The 19,770-nt window shown below is 54.2% G+C and overlaps 2 protein-coding genes across 4 annotated transcripts in view; one reads left to right on the plus strand and one right to left on the minus strand.

Annotated features, from left to right (window-relative positions):
• The window catches only part of Dao (D-amino acid oxidase), an 18,937-nt gene extending 11,724 nt beyond the window's left edge, over positions 1 to 7,213 (plus strand). For both annotated transcript variants that reach the window (XM_047562806.1, XM_047562805.1), the window contains exons 6-11: positions 912 to 966; positions 1,911 to 2,015; positions 3,149 to 3,231; positions 4,081 to 4,198; positions 5,323 to 5,421; positions 6,705 to 7,213. In XM_047562806.1, coding sequence (XP_047418762.1) covers positions 912 to 966; positions 1,911 to 2,015; positions 3,149 to 3,231; positions 4,081 to 4,198; positions 5,323 to 5,421; positions 6,705 to 6,836 — 592 coding nt within the window. In that variant the 3' untranslated portion in view covers positions 6,837 to 7,213. The remainder of the gene's footprint in view (positions 1 to 911; positions 967 to 1,910; positions 2,016 to 3,148; positions 3,232 to 4,080; positions 4,199 to 5,322; positions 5,422 to 6,704) is intronic.
• A 5,191-nt stretch (positions 7,214 to 12,404) lies between these two features.
• The window catches only part of Svop (SV2 related protein), an 88,268-nt gene continuing 80,902 nt past the window's right edge, over positions 12,405 to 19,770 (minus strand). The window contains exons 13-16 of one of the 2 annotated variants that reach the window (XM_047562383.1): positions 18,105 to 18,216; positions 17,159 to 17,240; positions 14,918 to 15,007; positions 12,405 to 14,010 (exon numbers count right to left, since the gene is read on the minus strand). In XM_047562383.1, coding sequence (XP_047418339.1) covers positions 13,804 to 14,010; positions 14,918 to 15,007; positions 17,159 to 17,240; positions 18,105 to 18,216 — 491 coding nt within the window. In that variant the 3' untranslated portion in view covers positions 12,405 to 13,803. Of the gene's footprint in view, positions 14,011 to 14,917; positions 15,008 to 16,640; positions 17,027 to 17,158; positions 17,241 to 18,104; positions 18,217 to 19,770 lie in introns of those variants that run through there. The other variant, XM_047562384.1, reaches the window with a different exon arrangement.

The following is a 19,770-nucleotide window of genomic DNA, read 5'->3' on the forward strand; positions in this document are numbered from 1 at the left end:
GCTAGCCTCAGCAACTTAGGAAGGCCCTGTCTCAAAACAAACCTTAAAAAGGGTTGAGGATGTAGCTCGGTGGTAGAGCGGCCCCGGGTCCAATCCTCAGTACCAAAACAGGAGAGATGATTCTAGCTCTCAGCCAGGCTTGGGAACCACTGGACTGACCTGGTTACTTCTAACGTGGGGACACTTACGATCCCTGTTCAGCCTCTTCAAGAAGAAAATGCTCTGAGAGTTTCCTATCGTGAGGGAAGAATGCAGATGAAATCATCCCGAGGTTATGCTTCAGCTTAAATATGCTTTACTTCCTACTCTTTTGATATTTTTATTGCAGCACTGATAGCAACAGATAGTTTTCCTCAGGGATATTTTTGTCGTGTTGTGCAGTGCTCGGCATTGAACCCGGGGCCTCACACATGCTAGGCAAGCGCTCTACCACTGAGCCACATGCAGGACCTCCTCTGTGACATTTCAAGGGAGGGGTGGGCACCCCCTCCTGCCTCCCTCCATTCTCATGTCCTGTTTCTGTCAAAGGAGCTTTGGGCATTGGCCCAATTCTGCCTCCTGTCCACACCAAATCTCGTCCCCAGCAGAAAGCAAGGGAGCAAGAAGCCTGGGTCTAGACCCAAGCCCCTCCCTGCCTGGCTCACTGCATAACCTTCAGAAGGACGCCTCTCCCTTCTCCATCCGCCCAGTAAGGGGCTCGGGCCATGTCAGAAGACCTAGTTTCTCAAGGGACAGTTTTTGGACCACTAGTCCAGCAAGGTGCTCAGGATCTGATCTGCCCACCCAGCCACATTCTCAAAGAGCATCCTGGGGGACCAATATCCACAGAAATGTTCCCCACACCACCCTCTGGGAGGCACGGGGCAGGGAATGGAATTCTAGACTGCTTTTGATCCGTCCGATCACCCCAGGTTAACTGAGAGGGGCGTGCAGTTCTTCCTGCGGAAGGTGGAGTCTTTGGAGGAGGTGAGCCGGGGGGACAGGGGGTGGAGTGGGAGGGAAGAAGGCCTCTGCTGGACAGAGGAATCATGGCGGCCGTAAGGGAGACATCTGAGCCTCAGTGAGTCCCAGGGCTAGAGTGGGATCGGCTGGACCCCCTTCCAACTCCAGCACTTGGATGCTTCCTACAGACACTGAGGTCGATGTTTCTGCAAAGTCCGGGCCCTCAGTTGGGACACCGGTCCAAGGAACACCACCACTGTGGATAACGGTGGAAGCAGCCGCCATCACCAGGCAACTACTGAGCACCAAGAGTGCTGAGCGAGTCCATTCAGTCCTAGTGCTCAACGCTTGGCTCGTGAAAGAGGCTCAGTACATGCAGCTACTAGTACTGAGCACTAGAACTCAGTACATGCATTCTGTAGTTAGGACCCGCCTGCTCTGGGTCAGGCGCTGATGGACCCTTGGGATCCTTGATCAGGGCTGGGCAGGAGTGTCGGGGTGCTCGTCACCCTGTGTCCTTGAGTGGGGGAGCATCTCGGACACCGACAGGACTGGGGTCGCTAGCATTCTGCAGACATCTCGGCACCACAGGAAGCAAGAGGATGACATGAAGGAGTCAGAAGGAGAAAGAGAACATCCGGGCTTCCTCTGACTCCTTGCAGGTCGCAGGCAGGTCTCCCCACTCCGCAGCATTCGATGCTCAGCTCCTTTATCCACAGAACTGCCTGGGATCCCCGGCAGCAGGGGACACTGGCCCCCTTCTGTAATGGAGGCAGCTGTGGTAAAGGGACATTTCTGAGGTCACGCTGCAGGCGGATGGCAGGACGGAGACGTGGGGCCAGCCCCCTCTGGCTCCCCACATCAGGACTCCTAGCCACTGTTCCCCAGCTGTGGAGAAGGAGGGAGGGAGGAAGGGACAGATGAGGCCAGGTCCTCGCCACGAGCCCCCACCCTGTTGTTGCTGCCAGGTGGCCAGAGGAGGCGCGGACGTGATCATCAACTGCACCGGGGTGTGGGCTGGGGCGCTGCAGCCAGACCCCCTGCTGCAGCCGGGCCGGGGGCAGGTCATTCGGGTGAGTGTGAAAGTGAGAGCCGCAGCTGCTGCCGGTGGGCGATTGTTCTGCGTCATCTCCAGAGCTAGGGGGTGCGTTGGGAGCGTGCATCCGAGTCACCCCAGACTCTGGGGAAGTGGTATAGTAAAGAAGAAGGACCATCTGCCTTCTCCACCCTGAATGTTCTCTTTTGGGATTTCTCTTTTTCTTTCTTTCTTCCTTTCTTTCTTTTCTTTTTTTTTTTTTTTTTTTTGGCAGTATTAAGGATTGAACCCAGGAATGCTCTACCACTGAGCTACACCCCAACCCTTTTTATTTTGAAAGAGAGAGAGAGAAAGTCAGTCTTGCTAAGTCTTTTAGGGTCTCACTAAGTTGCTGAGGCTGGCCTCCAACTTGTGATCCTCCTGCCCCAGCCTCCCAAGTTGCTGGGATCACAGGCGTCCACCACAGGTGTGCCCGATGGGGGATTTCTTCTTGATGACAAAGCACGCATGGCTGTTTGTATTTGTGTGGAACAGCTGCTTATGCCTGTATGGTAATGAGAGTAGCAACCAGTTAAGCCATGTGGACTAAGTGCCAGGCATGGACCTAAGCACCTTATTTTGGAAGCTGAGTCCTTCCCACCGCCCTTTGAGCTGGGTAGTGCCACATCACCGTGGCCATCTTACGGAAGAAGCCGCTGAGGCTCAGAGGTGCCAGGGAGCAGGTCCCAGTTCACACAGTGGTAAATGAAAGGTGGACCTGGGATCAGAAGTCAGGGGCTGCCTCTCTCCATGCGCGGGGTGCGCGTGTATAAGTGCGTGCCCACGCGTGTGCCTGTGCGCCCGTCCGTGCGCACGTGTGCATTCACGGGTGTGCGGGTGCACGGCCCCGGGTGGGCTACGCTGGTGTGGGTTTTCTCACGGGCGACAAGGCCCTTCTGGGAGAGCCGGGTGAGCAGGGAGATGCTTCAGGGAGCAGGGATGGCCTCGGTCAGGGTGGGTCTGCTGCAAAAGACACGCAGTTAGGAGCCGCCGGGGTCAGAAGGTGCGGGCGAGGGTGCGGGAGGAGTCAGCCTTCTCCTCGCGTCAGAACTTGCGGCGTCGAGAGGGGCGATTCAAGGGGAGCCATTGATCCCGCTCCCCTGACAAGATCCCTCTGTTCCGAATCAACAGGTGGAAGCCCCGTGGGTGAAGCACTTCATTATCACACACGACCCAGAGGGAGGCATCTACAAGTCCCCGCACATCATCCCGGGGTAACAACCTGACTGCCCTAGGGCAGAGGCGGGGGCACCTTTGTGTCCTCTTTCTGTCCCCCTGCCGGCCCCAGGCCCCTTGCCCAGCGGGTGAGACCTGGCAATCAGCTCCCTGGGAAAGCAGGGCGTGGCCTCAATCGGCCTGGCGAGGCCGGGCTGGAGGTCGTGGGCACAATGGCAGTGAAGACAGGGGAGGTGTGAATGGCAGCGACGCACGGGGGAGGAGGGTGACTGGGGTTGGTCCCAAGGATAATGTCCACAGCAGAGGTGACGACCTTAGTGAGGACAGTGGCCCTGTGGCTGGGGTGACCGTTGTGGCCAGTGGAATGGTGTGACAGCATTGTCACTGGTGGGAGACAGTGTGGATGGAGGTGCTGCCCGGCGTAGGGAGGACAGAGCGGTGGCGTGGTAAGACCAGGGGATCCGTCCGCCTTGTGCGTGGAGGTGATCGGGCGCCCGGCCGGGTGGGTGCGGATGGAGACGACGCTGTCGGTCACGTTGACGGTGCAGCACAAATGGCCCTCCCAGAGGCTGCACTCGCTGGAGGGCAGTGTCCGCGTGTGGCAGCGTTGACGCCGCCGATGGCCGTGTTAATGGTGGCGGCGGGATGGAGTCTGGGGCGGGTGCCGCTGGAGATGGTGTTGCTGGGCGAGGCGGGATGGAAGGTGGGGTTGGAAAGGGTGACTGGGGCTGATGGCGATGACGGTGGTCCTCCGGGTGAGCGAGGATGGCGGTGTTCTCGGGGACCACGGTGGCGGGGATTCGGTGAGGATGGCAGTAAGAGAAAGCACGCCCTGATCCCCACTCCCCGCAGAGGCTCGTCTCCTGACTCTTCTCATTTTTATCTAGGATCCAGATGGTCACTCTCGGAGGCATCTTCCAGCTGGGGAACTGGAGCGCGGTGATCCATGACCAGGACCGCGACACCATTTGGAAAGGCTGCTGCAGACTGGAGCCCTCGCTGAAGGTACGGTGGGGACGGGTCTCGGCGCCCTAGACCAGCGTCCTGGCGCTCGGTTATTAGGACACTTGGAGATGGGAAGATAGCCCGGTGTGGTGGCACCCGCTTGTCATCCCAGCCGCTGAGGCAGGAGGATCTCGAGTTCGAAGCCAGCCTCAGCAACTTAGTGAGGCCCTAAGCAAGTCAGCGAGACCCTGTCTCAAAAGAAAAAAGGGCTGGGGACGAGGCTCAGTGGCTAAGCATCCCTGGGTTCAATACCCTGTACCAAAAAAAAAGAAGGAGGAGGAGGAGGAGAAAGAGGAGGAGGAGGAGGAGGAGGAGGAGGAGGAGGGGGAGGAGGAGGAGGAGGAAGAGGAGGAGGGGGAAGAGGAGGGGGAGAGGGGAGGAGGAGGAGGAGGAAGAGGAGGAGGGGGAAGAGGAGGGGGAGGGGGGAGGAAGGGGGGAGGAGGAAGAGGAGGGGGAGGGGGAGGAGGAAGAAGACGGGGAGGGGGAGGAGGAAGAGGAAGGGGGAGGAGGAGGAACAGGAGGAGGAGGAAGAGGAGGAGGAGGAGGAGGAGGGAAGCTCTACTGGAGCAAGTTGGCAGAGCAAGTGGACAGATTAATTCCGGCGAGGGACTGTGGACACACCAGGACTTGACAAGGTCTAGGGAAGTCCTGGCTTCGGGCTAACGGAATCTAACTGGCCAAGGCTGAGAATCGTCCCCGCCCGAGGTGACACTGCAGGAGCAGCGTGGTCTGCCTTCACCAGAAGCAGAGGCACCCGATGCAGGGACCTGAGTTGTCTCGTTTGCCTACCAGTGGTGACGAGGGCAGTGACAGTGAGGAAGATGAGGATGGCGGTGGCGGTTAGTGTCCACAGTGACAAAAGTGCACAGAACCGCGATGACGATGGTGACGGAGCGGGGACCGTTGGCCGTAGCTCGGCCGTGTTTGATAGTGGCAGTGGCGTGGACGTGCGGGGTGGTAGAACAGGTGCCAGGGTGGCGATGACGGCAGTGGTGGTTGCTCAGGTGGCTGTCGCGGTGCCGGTGCTGATGGCAATGAGACCCTCAAAGGTACCTCCCCACCCCCTAGAAATGACAGCAGGAAAAAAATATTCAGAGATGAGTTACCGGCCTTTTTCTTTCCAGAATGCAAGGATTGTTAGTGAAAGCGCTGGCTTCCGGCCAGTGCGCCCCCACGTCCGTTTAGAGAGAGAACAGCTTCCCGCTGGATCTTCGAGAGCAGAGGTATGTTCTCCTGCCAAGGAAAGCGATGCCCTCCCGACTCCCAAGGTCCCTTGTGGCCTGAGGTCGGGGCAGTGGGGGCGAACATCCCTCTCTCTCTAATGGGGACCTGAAGCTCAGAATGGCCCAGGACCTGCACAAGGGTCCACAGAGCTCAATGCCTCGGTTTGCAAAAGTCTGTGACCGAGGAGGAGAACAGGTGCCAGGGGCCGGCAGCCAGTCCATGGCAGGAATGGCCTGAGGAGTCTCCCCTACAGTCCTTTGGGATAGGGACAGTTCTCCCCATGCTTCAGATGAGGAAGTTGGAGCTCAGCGAGGCCAAGTCACCTGCCTCGGTTCGACGGCTGCTAAGGAGCAGGCGCAGTATGATTTGAACTTGACTCCAGAGACGGCTCCCCAATACCCATTTTGTGGTTGCCCCGTCATCTCTCTGGGGCCTGTCACAGGGAAGGAACTGGCTTTATTGAAACCATGGGGGTTGTCCCAGGCTGAAGGGACTGACCTGAGCGGGTGGTGGCTGCACGGCCACCAGAGAAGCCACCTCCCTATAAGGTCATGCTTCCTTCCCATCCCAGGCCGATGGAGTGTGTGCGTGAGTGTGTCCGGGGGTTGCGTGTGTGGAGAAGGGCCGTGGATACATAGATGGGGGTCAAGGTGTGTAGGTATGGAGGGCTGCACGTGTGTAAAAGGCCTGTGTGTCTTAGAGGGGTTGTGTATACACAGAGAGGTTGGGCGTGTCTGTGTGTGTAGAAGGGAGGGTCATAGGTGGAGTTTAATTTCCTGTTGATGATTTTAATTCTGACAAAGGCCCAGAGGCCTTGCCTGGGTCCCCAGAATGCATTAGCACATCATCCAAATGTGCTATAAGTTTCCCTGCTTCTTGGTCCTCCGTGGTGGGTTGAAGAGTTTGCTTATCGACAGAGAGGGTTCACCAGTCCTAAGCAGGATGGGAAGGAGGACAGTGACTTAGGGGACTTCCAACAGTCTGATGCGGAGGAGCTCTCTGGCCTCAAGGTCTAGACGGGATTCTATTTTCCTGCAGGAAGCAGCCCATCTTCTAAGGCGAAGAGTCTCGGGCACTGACCTGCAGCTCTGTAAACGATTCCCTCCTCCTTTTGCATTTCCCAGGAGCCCAGCATCCCACGAAAGCACAGAGAGAAGCTCCCAGCATCTGGCTCTGATGAGATGAGAAAGCTCTCGAGTCTTCCAGGGCAGTTAAGTGTCCTTGAGCTCTGAGGCACCCCCGCCCCCACCACCCTGGTGACCTTCTCTCTTGCCTCTCCCAGGTCATCCACAACTATGGCCATGGAGGCCAAGGGATCACCCTTCACTGGGGCTGTGCCCTGGAGGCAGCCAAGCTCTTTGGCAAAATTCTGGAAGAAAGGAATTTGTCCAGGAAGCCACCATCCAGCCTCTGAGGACACCACCCTATTCCCCTGGGCCAACTAATCAACAGGCACCTGATCAGTTCTTGCTTGCAACCCCCTCATCCCACCCTGGATTCTTTCAGTAAAGAAGGCTGAGGTGACAGGAAAACATGGGTCCGTTCCTGAAGGAGAGTCTGGCCTGGATGAGCACCCACCCGCTCTGGTCACTGAGGTCTCTCCTCTGTCTCTGGATCTGATGCTCTGAAGAGTCTCTGGGGCTATTATTCCACAAGTCCTCAGAAGAAAGGAAAGCTCAGAAAATCAAAGAAGCCAGCTTCCTGGAGCCATAGAAAGTTCAGGCTAGTTGAGATTAAGTAACCTGATTACATGTCACATTAACATATTAAAGGTTCTGAAAAAGTCCTGCAGCAAAGACACTTACTTGATTTTGTTTAACCCAGTACTCCCGAGCCCATCTGGCTATGGAAATCCAGAACATTCACGAGTGCTGCAGAATGCACTTGAAGAAATGATGTAGCAGATATTGTCATGGGTTTGTGTAGAACTGGGGTGTGGAGGAGGCAGAGGAGGTGAAGCGTGGAACTAGTGACACAGGATGCCTGACCCACCTCCAGGACTTCAGTGGCATCAGACATCCACAGAGTAGCCCCTAGGCACAGGTAACCCCTCAGAGGGCTACTGGGAGGACATCCCACAAGGGACCCCTTCATAGCCTAAGCTTGCCAAGCACATTCCTTGTTTGTGTGGCAGATTTAGCCTCTCGATTATCTTCTGTCTGGAACCCCCTGAAATGAAAAACAGGCTGCCAAATGTTTTTGAAAGCCTTAAATGAGCCAAGAAGACTAAAATAGCCAGGATTCTCCTGAGGGACAGAACCAAAAGAATGGATGGATGGGCAGACAGATGACCAGATGGATGGATGATGGATATGGATGAATGATGGATGGATGGATGGATGGATGGAGGATGGATGGATGGTGGATGAATGGATGGAGGATGGATGGATGGATGAATGAATGATGGATGGGTGGGTGGATGGAAGGATGAATGATGGATGGATGGATGGGTGGATGAATGGATGGATGAATAGATGGAGGATGGATGGATGGATGGAAGGATGAATGATGGATGAATGGATGGATGATGGAGGATGGATGGATAAATGATGAATGGATGATGGATGGATGGATGAAGGATGGATGGAATGACAGATGATGGATATGGATGGATGGATGGAGGATGGATGGATGGATGGAGGATGGATGAATGGCAGATGGATGGATGAAGGATGGAATGATAGATGATGGATATGGATGGATGGATGGAGGACAGATGGATGGATGGACGATGGATGGATGGCGGATGGATGGATGAAGGATGGATGGAATGATAGATGATGGATATGGATGGATGGAGGATGGATGGATGGATTGAAGGATGAATGATGGATGGTGGATGGATGGATAGATGGAGGATGGATGGATGGAGGATGGATGGATGGATGGATGAATGATGGATGGATGGATGGATAGATGGAGGATGGATGGATGGATGGAAGGATGAATGATGGGATGGTGGATGGATGGATGGAGGATGGATGGAATGATAGATGATGGATATGGATGAATGGAGGATGGATGGATGGATGGTAGGTACACAAATGAGAGGATTTATTAGGGGAACTGGCTCATGTGATCACATAGGCTGAGATGTGCCGTGGCGGGCCTGAACACTAGAGCTCTCAGGAGCTAACAGCACATGTCCGTCCAACTCTGAGATCTGCACCAGGGAAACTGATGGCCAAAGGTCTGAGACACTGGGGCCTACTGGTGTCAGTCTAGAGTTTGAATGCTTGAAAGCCCGGAGTTCTGATGTGCAAGGGCAGGAAAAAAGCATCAGAGAGAAAGGGGGGCGGAGAGAGGGAGGGAGGGAGAAGCTTTTCTCTGCCTCTTGTGTTCTACCCAGGCGCCACTCTATTGAATGGAGCCTGTTACAGAGGGCTGATCTTCCCCACAAAGTTCAACATCTCTCACCTCAATCTCCTCTGGAAACACCTTCCCAGATACACGTAGGAATAAGGCTTCACCTGCGCTCTAAGTATTCCTTAATCCAGTCACGTTGATTCCTAAAATTAACCATCACAAAGACCCCTCAGCCTCTTGCTCCCTAATTACCTGCCTTCACCTCTGAGGTTGAATTTTCACCTCTCTGGGTCTTTGGGAAAACCTGGAGCCTAGGAAGCTTCATACATCTTGGACCAGGGGTGTCCCACCCATGGCGGGGATGTCTCTGCTGGTCCACGGGATGCTACCCCAGGGTACGCCCATGCCGTCACTGTCTGTCCCTTCCCATGTCATTTCATGGAGGGTTCTTCATGAGGCATGTGCCATGATGCTGGTTAGTCCTAAGTCAAATTGGGTGAGAGAGCCAGGATCTAGGTGTTCTATCCTAACAGCAGTGATTTTTATTACAATAGCTGAAACTTACTGCCTCCTAACTGGGTACCTGGCTCTGTGCTCAACCTCTGTACACATTAGTCTTTGAGTCCTCACAAAGGCCCCATGGGTAACTATTATCCCCATTTCCTAGGTGAGAAGACTGAGGCACAGGAAGGGAACCTAAGGTCAAGAGTTGGTAAGGAGTAGAATGAAGATTTGGGCCCCCAAATTATGATTCCAGTGTCTCATTTTCAACCAGTATACACTAGTGAGTTCCAGCATGATCCACTGCAGGGGATGTAGCTTACTGGCAAGGTACCTGCCCAGCATGCATGAGGCCCTGGGTTCAATCCCTAGCACTGTGAAAAACCAAACCAAACCAAAAAAGCAACCATAGGTATGGAGGCCTCAGTTGGTTGGTTGGCCTCCTGCCCAACTCTCTCAGCAAACACACTGATAAGGAACTCGATCTCCCCTCCTCAGAACCACATCTGGGCACAGATGTGAGGGACTCCAGCAAGGCTCCTGGGGAAAGGCCACTCCCTGGCACTTAGAATGAGATTCAGAATGTAGTGTTTGAACCAAGTGATTGCTGTCTCCAAACTGAGGTTCTTCTGGGAAAGAAGGCTAACTTGTCCGTCAGGACCCTCCAGGACCCAGGATGCAGGGAACTCAACAAAACCCTACCGGGCCAGCAAGTCCACATGCAGACCCAGAACCACCCTCCTGTTCGGTTCTTTGTTTTGTTTTGTAAGCACTTCTTGGAAATAATGGCTCCCTCTTGATTCTGTCCTAAAATGCAGAACAAGAAGGAGCAAGAAGGAATTCTGTAAGCGACAAAGTCCTGTGGATTGTGTCATGGTCGATTTCCGTAGTCGACCTTTACCTTAAACTCCTCTCTTTCCCTCAAGAAGAACTTTCAGGAAATTGTCAGCAGCTTGATGAATTTGTAAAAGATGATTCCTTCTTCACTGAGTTGTCCTGGAAACCCTCGTTGAAAATCAGTTGACCATAAATGTAGAATTTATTTTTGGACTCTCAATTCTATTCTACTTATCAATACATCTACTTATCAATATATCTCTCCTTACACCAAGATCACACTGTCTTGATTACTGTGGCTTTGTACATTCTAAAATTGGGGAGTATAAGTCCTTAACTTTGTTCTCTTTCAAGATTCCTTTTCTTGTTCTCTTCCCTTTTCTTGTTTCTTCCCTCCCATTTCCTTTGGTTTCCATTTTTTGGGGGGTGGTTATTACAGGTCCTTTGCCTATCTATATGAGTTGTATAATCAGCTTGCCAATTTCTGCAAAAAAAAACCAGCGAAGATTTTGATTGTGTTGAAACTAGAGATCAATTCAACGAATATTGATGGATAGCTTAAAAATTTTCAGTCTTCTGAACAGGGAATGTCTGTCCATTTTTTAGATCTTTCTTTTAGCAGTGCTTTGTAGTTGGCATGTCCTGCAGTTCTTTCATTATATTTGATATTCTCTTTGAGGTTATTGTGAGTGGAATCGTGTTCTTACGGATGGATTTGGAAGGTACTCTATTCAGCCGGGTGTGGTGGCGCACTGCTAGCCACTCAGGAGGCTGAGGCCAGAGGATGGAGGCCAGCCTCAGCAGCTTAGTAGGGTCCCATATAAAAAATAAGAGGGGGCTGGAGATGTAGCTCATAAGTAGAGCACCTTGGGTTCAAAAAAGAGAGAGAGAAAAGGAAATTCTGTCCTCTGGAGTAGTGGAGGTGGGGCATTTGCAGGAGCTCATCATGTAATACCCTTGATTAATCGAGGGTGGTTTTATGTGATGTATAAGGTATAGAAGGTAGTAAATGACCCCAGGAAAGTCACTGAACCTTTGAGGGGTCATAGATGCTTCAGGATGCTTTAGAGCTTCTGGATTGGCAGTGCCTCTGTGCCTCCTCCCTCCACTGGGGCCCGTATCACACCATTGTCATGGTGTTTGGGCCTGTTCTCCCACCTCGCTGGGACTGCATGAAGGCAAGGATCACGGCCAGGCACAGTGGCCCACGCCTGGAGTCCTAGTGGCTCGGGAGGCTGAGGCCAGAGGATCACAAGTTCAAAGCCAGCCTCAGCTACTTAGGGAGGCTCTCAGCAACTTAGTCAGATCCTGTCTCTAAATAAAGGTATAAAGAAGGGCTGGGGATGCAGCTCAGTGGTTAAGCGCCCCTGGGTTCAATCCCGATATATGTATATGTATAAAATATCCACACTCCTTCCAAAGCTGACCCCTAAGATACTCCTTCCTGTCATTGCCAGCACCATCAAGGTCATTTATGTTCCCTTGAGGATGCTTGAAATAAGAATCAAATACCCTGGCTATGTTGAACATCTTCTGACATTTTCCGGAATCCTTTCTAACATGGAGAGAAACAGATGACATTTCCATTCATGGAAACAGGAGCTTTTTTGAGAGGATTGTTTAAAATTAGATACAAACATCTTCAGCTGAAGGCTCGATGTATTTCAGAGACTTAGAAGACTATGGTGGTATTTCTGGTATCATTCAATAATATCGATTTGTTTTTAAAGGGCAGGCCATTGAGAAGGCAAAGAATTTTAAACTTTCTTAAGTAGAAAACTGATTCCTTCATCAGAGTCCCCAGAAAATGTTCCCTGCCTACCAAATACTCCTTCCCAGTCCCCAACTAACTGGATTATTTGAGGGTGAAGCAGCAGTATCTGAGCAGCAAGAAGGCAAAAAAAAAAAAAAAAAAAAAAGATGAACGAAGATTCTGTGTCACCTAGGAGAACCAGCTATCCAGAAATCACTAGAGCTATGGCTACTTGGAGTTCAAGAAAATGTGAATGTCAGAGAGAGAGAGACAGAGATAGAGAGAGAGAGAGAGAGCGCGCGCTGGGTGCTGTCTGACAGCTTGGGCGGAGGGAGCTCCAGGCATTTCCGGGGACATGGGAGTGTTTGCAGCTGACCTGGGACGTGAGCCCACTGCTAGAACAATGTGTCATCTCCACACGCTCCGAGCCTGATGGTGCAGGCCGATCATGCAACTTTCCCCCCTTATTGGAAAAGAGATTAGCAGAGCACCCCACAGAGATGTCCTTGGTCAGACAGAGTTCACAAGTCTCCAACTGAACAGTCACTAGGACACCAGGACAAATGACCGGGCTTAGACCTTGGCAATGTCCATCACCAACATGTTTTAATAAGAGATGAACGCACACATTTGGCTTCCTTGCAATGTTTACATCGAGCAGCGGGTGGTCTTCTCTGGCCTCGGAGGGGAACCGGCAGCTTCCTCCCTCCTTCCGTAGGTCCTCCGCCTTCTCCACGGGACAAAGGCCTGCGCGGACCAGACCCTGGGAGTGGATGCAGTCTGCGGAGACCGGGCTCCAGCCCTTCCCTTGAAGGCCAACACCAAGCCCCAGCTGGCCTCCTGTCCTCCTCTGCAAATGCCAGGTCACACATCCGGGCCTTCCTGCTCTTCCCCACTCCAGGGATCCCTTGTGGGCACCACTGCTGGAAGCCCAGGAGCTGCCTCTGTGTGGACCAGGACAGGCCGCGACAGAGGGGGCGGCAGAGCAACCCGGAAGGAAGGAGCATCGGCGCGTCAGGGGTTCCTGGCCTCCAGACCCTGACGGGGCCACATCCTCTTGGTTCCTTTGCCCTTTCGGCCATCCACCTGTGCCCAAAATCCAAAGCCTCGAGACCTGAGTGGGCCACTTCCCCTCCCCAAGACTCACCACTCAGCCAGGCCGTGGAGGAGACCGGGCAGGTCGCCTGAGCCAGGCCTCTGCCGCTGCAGGAGAGACCCTGTTCTGGCTCTGAGCTTGAATTTCTCCTCCTCTGAGCCTCAGTCCCAATCTCTGGGCTGGGAGGGGGATAAGGACTTTCTGAGTTTGTCCTCTGGTGCAGGCCCTGCTCTTCCCGGGGCACAGCTGGAGCCCCAGGAGCCAGGGACACAATTCCAGAGGTAGCCATGAGGGGACGCTGGCTCAGGTTCAGACGCAGGTCCACCAGCCAGGCTCTGCTGGGCAGGCCTGGGGAGTCAGGGGGACCCCTGCTGAGGGACAAGAGAGCATTTCCCCAATCTAAGAAAAAGCTGCTCAGGCCACACACCTGGGTCACCTGTAATTTCAAAGGAGCGAGCCTGGGGCCAGGTGGAGGAGAAACCCCCTGCACAGGTCCAGGTGGCGCATGGCAAGTGTCACACGGGTCTGGCCTGGACTGAGATCTTTCGGTAGTTGTTACCTGAAGGTGTGACTGGGTGACTCTGGGTGGCATTCGCTTGGTTGCCAGCACCCCCAGACTCACCTACAAGTGACAGTTTTCCCATGCAGAGCCACAGGTCCTCAGTGACCCTTCCCCTACACAGACAGAGACCGCCAGAGCGAGCTCTCCCCACCCGGGCCTCAGTGGATCAGGCCAACGGAGTCGAGGCACAAAACCCTGTTAGTCCAAGCTCGTCTTCTCGGGTGAGTTCCTGAGGCCGGCAGTCACCGTGAGTGGCCCCGCGGGGCTCGGCCAGCTCTCCCGGCTCCGTAGCCTCCAAGACCAGCCAGCTCAGCCCCCGGCGGTCACTATTCCTGAGAGCCAGAGTTCGACCTGGCGACACCGGCACCATGAGTCCCTCTGCCAACCATCTCCTGGCCCCACTCCCGGTGGCTAGACTCCTGCAGTCCCCGGCCTTTGGTCTCGATGGGCAAAAAACAGGAGGCCAAGCCAGCCAGGAGGCAGCAGCCGCTGTAAACCGCCAGCGTCAGGTACACAGAAGATTCCAGCATCACCTGGGGAAGGGAGACGCAGGTTGGTGAGAACATCCTTCCTGGCCAGGTGCGTGGGGCACGCCCATCATGGCAGTGACAGGAGGCTGAGGCAGGAGGATCCTGAGTTCAATGCCAGCCTCAGCAACTGAGTGAGGTCCTACGCAACCCAGTGAGACCCTGTCTCTAAATAAAAAATCGAAAGGTCTGGAACGTGGCTCGGTGGTGAAGCCACCCCTGGGTTCAACCCCCAGAACCAAAACGAACAAACAAAGGTCAATTTAATTATATGACTTTTATCTTAATTAAAACAGAAAAAAAAGTTGGGATATTCAAAAAGCAAAAAGACTTAGTGAGATCCCCCAAAGTGAACCGAAATGCTTCCAGGCACACAAAGAGTCACAGAATTTTCTAACTGTCCCTAGCAATCCAATTCAGGCAGAAGAGATTAGGACAGTTGCTTTCTGTGTTGACCCATTTAATTTTTCATCCAAACAAATTATTTTGGGGTTTTGTTTTCTTCATTTTTCTTCCCTTCTTTTTGTCTGGTATTCGAGGTGGGTCTGGCTGTGTTGTCCAGGCTGGCCTCAAACTCCTGGGCTCAGGCCATCCTCCCGCCTCAGACTCCCGAGGCACTGGGAAGCAGAGGCGTGTGCCGCTATGTCCAGCTTATCCAAATTGCTCTGGATCAAGCCGCCGGGCACTCCCAGGGTCTGCTGCCTAGGAAAGACCTAATTCCACTGTGGTCTTGTCTAGGACCCCGCTGTGTGACCTTGGTGAGTCCTTTACCTCTCTGTGCCTCTGCTTTCTCACCTGCCTGCGGGGGGTTGCAGGACAGCTCTCACAAGTGGGCGCGAGGGCTCAGAGGGGACAGCAGCTGCCCGCTGTGCCCTGGTCTGGAGCCCCTGCCCCACCCTCAGGTGACACTCACCTGAGCGATGAATGGGGTGATGAGAGCGCCCACTCTGGCCATGCCGCTGCAGGTGCCCAGGCCCAGCGCCCGTGTCGCCGTGGGGTAGACCTGGAAAGGGAGCCAAAGGCGGGCTGGGGAGATGCGAGAGTCCCTCCGGCCCCTCGGCTCAGCACGGATGCGACCAGGCCCCACCGGCAGGCCGTTTGAGGGCGGGAGACTGGGGGAAGGGATTCCCACCCCAGAGTGTAGAGGAGGCTCAGCCCGGCACAGGGTGTGGCTGAGAACCCAGGACGGGGTCCCCTGCCCGGGAGCCCCCAGAGCCTGCTCCACACGTTCAGGGCCCAGGGAGGGCCCACCTGGGTGCGTGAGTCCACCTTAGGGAGACGGCTTTCGGGGAGTCTCATGAAGAGAGCCACCAGTGTCACAGAGCTTCTGCTCACACCCTGTTGTGACCACGTGCAGGGTTGTCCCCTGGGCAAAGTGAGAAGGGGCCCAGGTCATGAGAAGGGGCCGTGTCCTCTCCACTGGCTCCCTCTGTCTGCAGGCTGCACGGAAGATGCCAGGGCCCTGGGCAGGCAGCGCTCCCGACTTCGGCACTCTGGGGGTTACGATGGGTCAGTGAGTTGCTCTCTGTCATGGAGACCCTGCTGCGCAGGCGGGGTGTTCAGGGCATCCCTGGCCTCGGGTCCGCCCCCAAGTTATAACAACCCCTAACATCTCAAATGGTGCCAAACATCCCCTGGGGGACAAAGTCACCCGATGGGCGTCACAAGATGCAAGGAGCCTGGGTCCCTGAACCACCACAGGGAGGAAAGCCTTCCCGTAACCCAGATCACCCGGGCGGACTGCTTCACAATGAGGGACTCCTGGCAGCGGTCGGTTCCCTGTTGGGGTTGTTTGTCACAGTTTTGCTGGGCGCTGCGGGTCAGAGGGCTCTGGCCTCTACACCACTCTGCCAACAGCACAGAGCAGCCACAGAGGTCCCTTGCCTTCTGACGGCTTACAGCCCGATAAACCCCTTCCAAGTTGAAAACATCATAAGTCAACGATGCATTTAACACACCTAACCTACGAGCACCACGTGGCTTTCAGGCCTCCTGAAGCTGAACATTCATGAATCAGGGCTCACCTGTTAGCTGGGGACGCAGCAGCGTGACCTAGCTACACGAAGCCCTGGGTTCAGTCACACACACACACACACACACACACACACACACACACACGCAGCAGTGTGGCCTAGCTACACAAAGCCCTGGGTTCAGTCACACACACACACACACACACACACACACGCAGCAGCGTGGCCTAGCTACACAAAGCCCTGGGTTCAGTCACACACACACACACACACACACACACACACATGCAGCAGCATGGCCTAGCTACACAAAGCCCTGGGTTCAGTCACACACACACACACACACACACACACACACACACGGAATCACCTGCACAGGAAAGGGTGTGGTGTGTCACAAAACTTGATTAATGAACACTGAGATTTAAATGTCAGATGTGTCCTTCCATTAAAATCCCACCCAGCCAGGCACGGTGCCACATGCCTGTCATCCCAGGGGCTTGGGAGGCTGAGGCAGGAGGAACAAGAGTTCAAAGCCGGCCTCAGCAACTTGGTGAGGCCATGAGCAACTCAGCACAACCTTGTCTCTAAACAAAAATGTGTATTAAAAAAGGCTGGGGGGTGGCTCAGTGGTTAAGGGCCCCTGGGTTCAACCCCCGGTACCCAAAAAGAAAAAAAAAAAAAAATCCCACTCACCTCTCTCTTCACCCAGCTGGCTTTGGGTAGTGACAGTCCCCCAGGGTCCCTGTACCCCACTGTAAACTCTGGGGCCTTGGTTTCCCTAGGCCTGCACCCTGTGCCATACCCGTGTAATCAGTCCCTGTATTAAACTCTTCTCGATGACCAGTAGCCCAATGTGACTGAGAACGTGCACCCAGGCAGACGTGCTTAGAAAGAGCTGGAGAAAACACACACTGAACGGTTCAAGGAGGTTGTCCAGCAGGGGAGAATGTGGGGCCTTTTCCTCTGTGTTTACACAGTTAGGTAACGTTTGGAATTCTGCCACAGAGCATGAGCTTTTATACGCAGAAAAATGATGGTAAAATAACCTGAAATAAGAAAGGACTTCATGGTTGCCATCGAGACCCAAGGACAAATTCCACTAGGGCGTCCCCGGCTGGCTGTTTCTGGAGGCACGGCACCCCCTCCCCAGCCTAGCCGCTCCCAGACGCTTCTCCTACCTCAGGTGTGTAAACATAGGCCGCCTGGAAGCCTCCAGAAATAAACGCTCTTGCAATGAAGAGTAACAGAGTGAGCACGTTTCTGGGGAGAGGAAGAAATAAAAGCAGATCAGCAGGGATTTGTGTGTATGTGTGTGTGTGCGCACATACACACACACACGCACACACACCTGCCTCTCTCAGCAAAATCCTACCTTCCCAGGTGGAATCTAACCCCTGCAATTGGTGAAGGTCCTCCCCACGGGACACACTCACCGCAGGCAGGCACACGTGCCAGGACCCTCTCTCGAGTCTGCTTTCCTAGCTTACTGTTCTCCAGCGCAGCAGGCTGGGAGATGGGACATCTGTGGTGCCCAGTTTAGGGGCAGGCTGGAGAAATCGTGCACATGATCAGCCCAGAGGGGAACTTAGCGGGGCAGGAACGGAGCCAGGGAACGACACCGCGGTTCAGTGCTTCCAGGGCAATCCTGCTTCCCAACCCCCCACGGTTCCAGCACGGGTCCCGAGTGCCCACGCTTGGTGATCTCAGCTGTGTCTCTGCCCACCCTCTGGGGCCCCTGGATTCCTCAGGGGCTTGGACGGGCCCTCTCAGGTGAAGAGAAGGCACAGATGGCTTCCATGTTTTGAGGTCGATGGGAGTTGGGAAGACAGAGAAATGAAATCATAATTAAATGAATCATAAAACAGGGCCTGCTGGACACAGGGTCAAATGCCATTGGAACAGGGAACACTTCGAGTCGACACACACACTTCACGGCTCTGCACATGATCTCACTGGGAGATGAGCAGAAACGGCTACATTTGATGCCAGCAGAGCAAACCTGGGGGCAAAGGGCCCTGCTGCCCCCACCCCCGGTCACAGGTCCCGACCGCCAGCCAGATTCTGGCAGCCCTGAGCCTCGGTCAGTCCTGGGGAGGGGCGGGGAGGTGCCCTCTAAAAACTCACCTTCCGACACAGATGGACAGCAGCAGGCTGCAGAAGGAGAAGATGACAAAGCACAGAGCCATGGTCTTCTTGCGGCCCAGGCGGTCGATGATCCACAGAGTCACCAGGACGCCTGCCAGGGGAGCAGGAGCATGGCGGGCAGCTCCGATGTGGACCCGTGACCCTCCCTGCCACGCACACCCTGTGTCCTCCCCTCCCTTGAGAGTGTCCGGAGCCAGTGGCTCGCCTCTAACTACGAGAACACAGAGAGGTGGCAGGAGGTCGCGGCTCGGATAAGGCTAGACAAGACTGCTTCCGTCCTGCCTGGATCCTCCCTCTCTCTCTGTGTCCCTGGCTTGGCTGGGTGGACAAGGTGACCTGGCAAAGAACTGAAGGTGGCCTCTGGACAGCAGCAGGGAGGAACTCAGGCCTCCCGTCCAGCAACCCAGGATCATCTGGATCCTGCCGACAAGCACGTGCATGAGTGTGGAAGCAGATTCTGGCTCGGCTGGGCTTTCGGATGAGACCACAGACCCTGGCCAACTCCCCAGCTGCAGCAGAGTGAGATGCCTGAAGCAGAGGACCCAGAGCAAGCCACTCCTGGATTCCTGATCCACTCAAGTCACCGTGAGATAATAAGGGTGAGATGTTTTAAGCCACTAAACCTTGGAAAAAGTGGTGACATGACAATAGGTAAGTAATTCGGGTACCAAAGAGAACTCGAATGGCAACATTCACTGAATCCAGATAGCAGAGTGCTCAGGCTGGGAGTCAGAAACACCTCGGTTCTAAGACCACATCTTGTCTCTTAACTTGCCATGTGGTCTTCTCTGAACCTCAGTTTCTTCATCTGTTAAATGAAACTAAGAAAACCCAACATTCCCTACCTCAGTAGAGGCTGTACTGCACAGTGATTATTATTACTACTAATAATTATATTTGGGGAAATACTTGTCACATTTATTATCCTATTTAATCCTCCAAAGAACCCACTAAACAAACATTACTAATAATCCCGTTTTTACATTTATTCAGTCAATTAAGAGGTTACCTACTGTGTGTCAGGAACTATTTTATGAGGTTGAAATGTGTCCGTGAATAAAAAAAAACAAACAATAAATAAGGAAAGAAGAATCTGCATTTCAGAGGAATCACGGAAATGGGGGTGCTTGAAGTCTTGAAAATGTCACGTGCCGAAAGTCACAGGAATGCGCTTGGCGGGGCTGAGCCTTAACTTCTGAGCCTTTAGTCTCACCTGTTACGCCACGGGGAAAGGGTTTCAGAGGACTGAGAGCTAGCAGAGCTGGACTCTGGGCCCTACAGTGGGACCCGGTTCTTAGCTCTGCCAGGTGTGAGACCCTCGGGCTCCTGGCTGGGTTTTCCCAGAAGTGGACAGTGGGACACGGAAGCAGAGGCAAGCTGCAGGCTTAGGAGGTCATCCAAACAGCACCAGGAGGAGAGCGGGCAGCATGTACCAAGCAGGTCCCTCCCGTGCCCGGCCATCGGAGCCCAAGGCCACTGGAACACCACCTCGGACTTTCCCGCCGAGTGGGCGCAGAAGCTGGGGTATCTACACAGCAACTCCTGCGGTTACTGCTGGAGGGCTCTCCTGGGTACCAGCCCTGGCCTCCAGCTACCCTGCTTGCTCTCAGACACTGAGGTTTTCCCATGAGATGCAGCCCGCAGG

The sequence above is a fragment of the Sciurus carolinensis genome, chromosome 8 (genome assembly GCF_902686445.1).
Source record: "Sciurus carolinensis chromosome 8, mSciCar1.2, whole genome shotgun sequence".
NCBI lineage: Eukaryota > Metazoa > Chordata > Mammalia > Rodentia > Sciuridae > Sciurus > Sciurus carolinensis.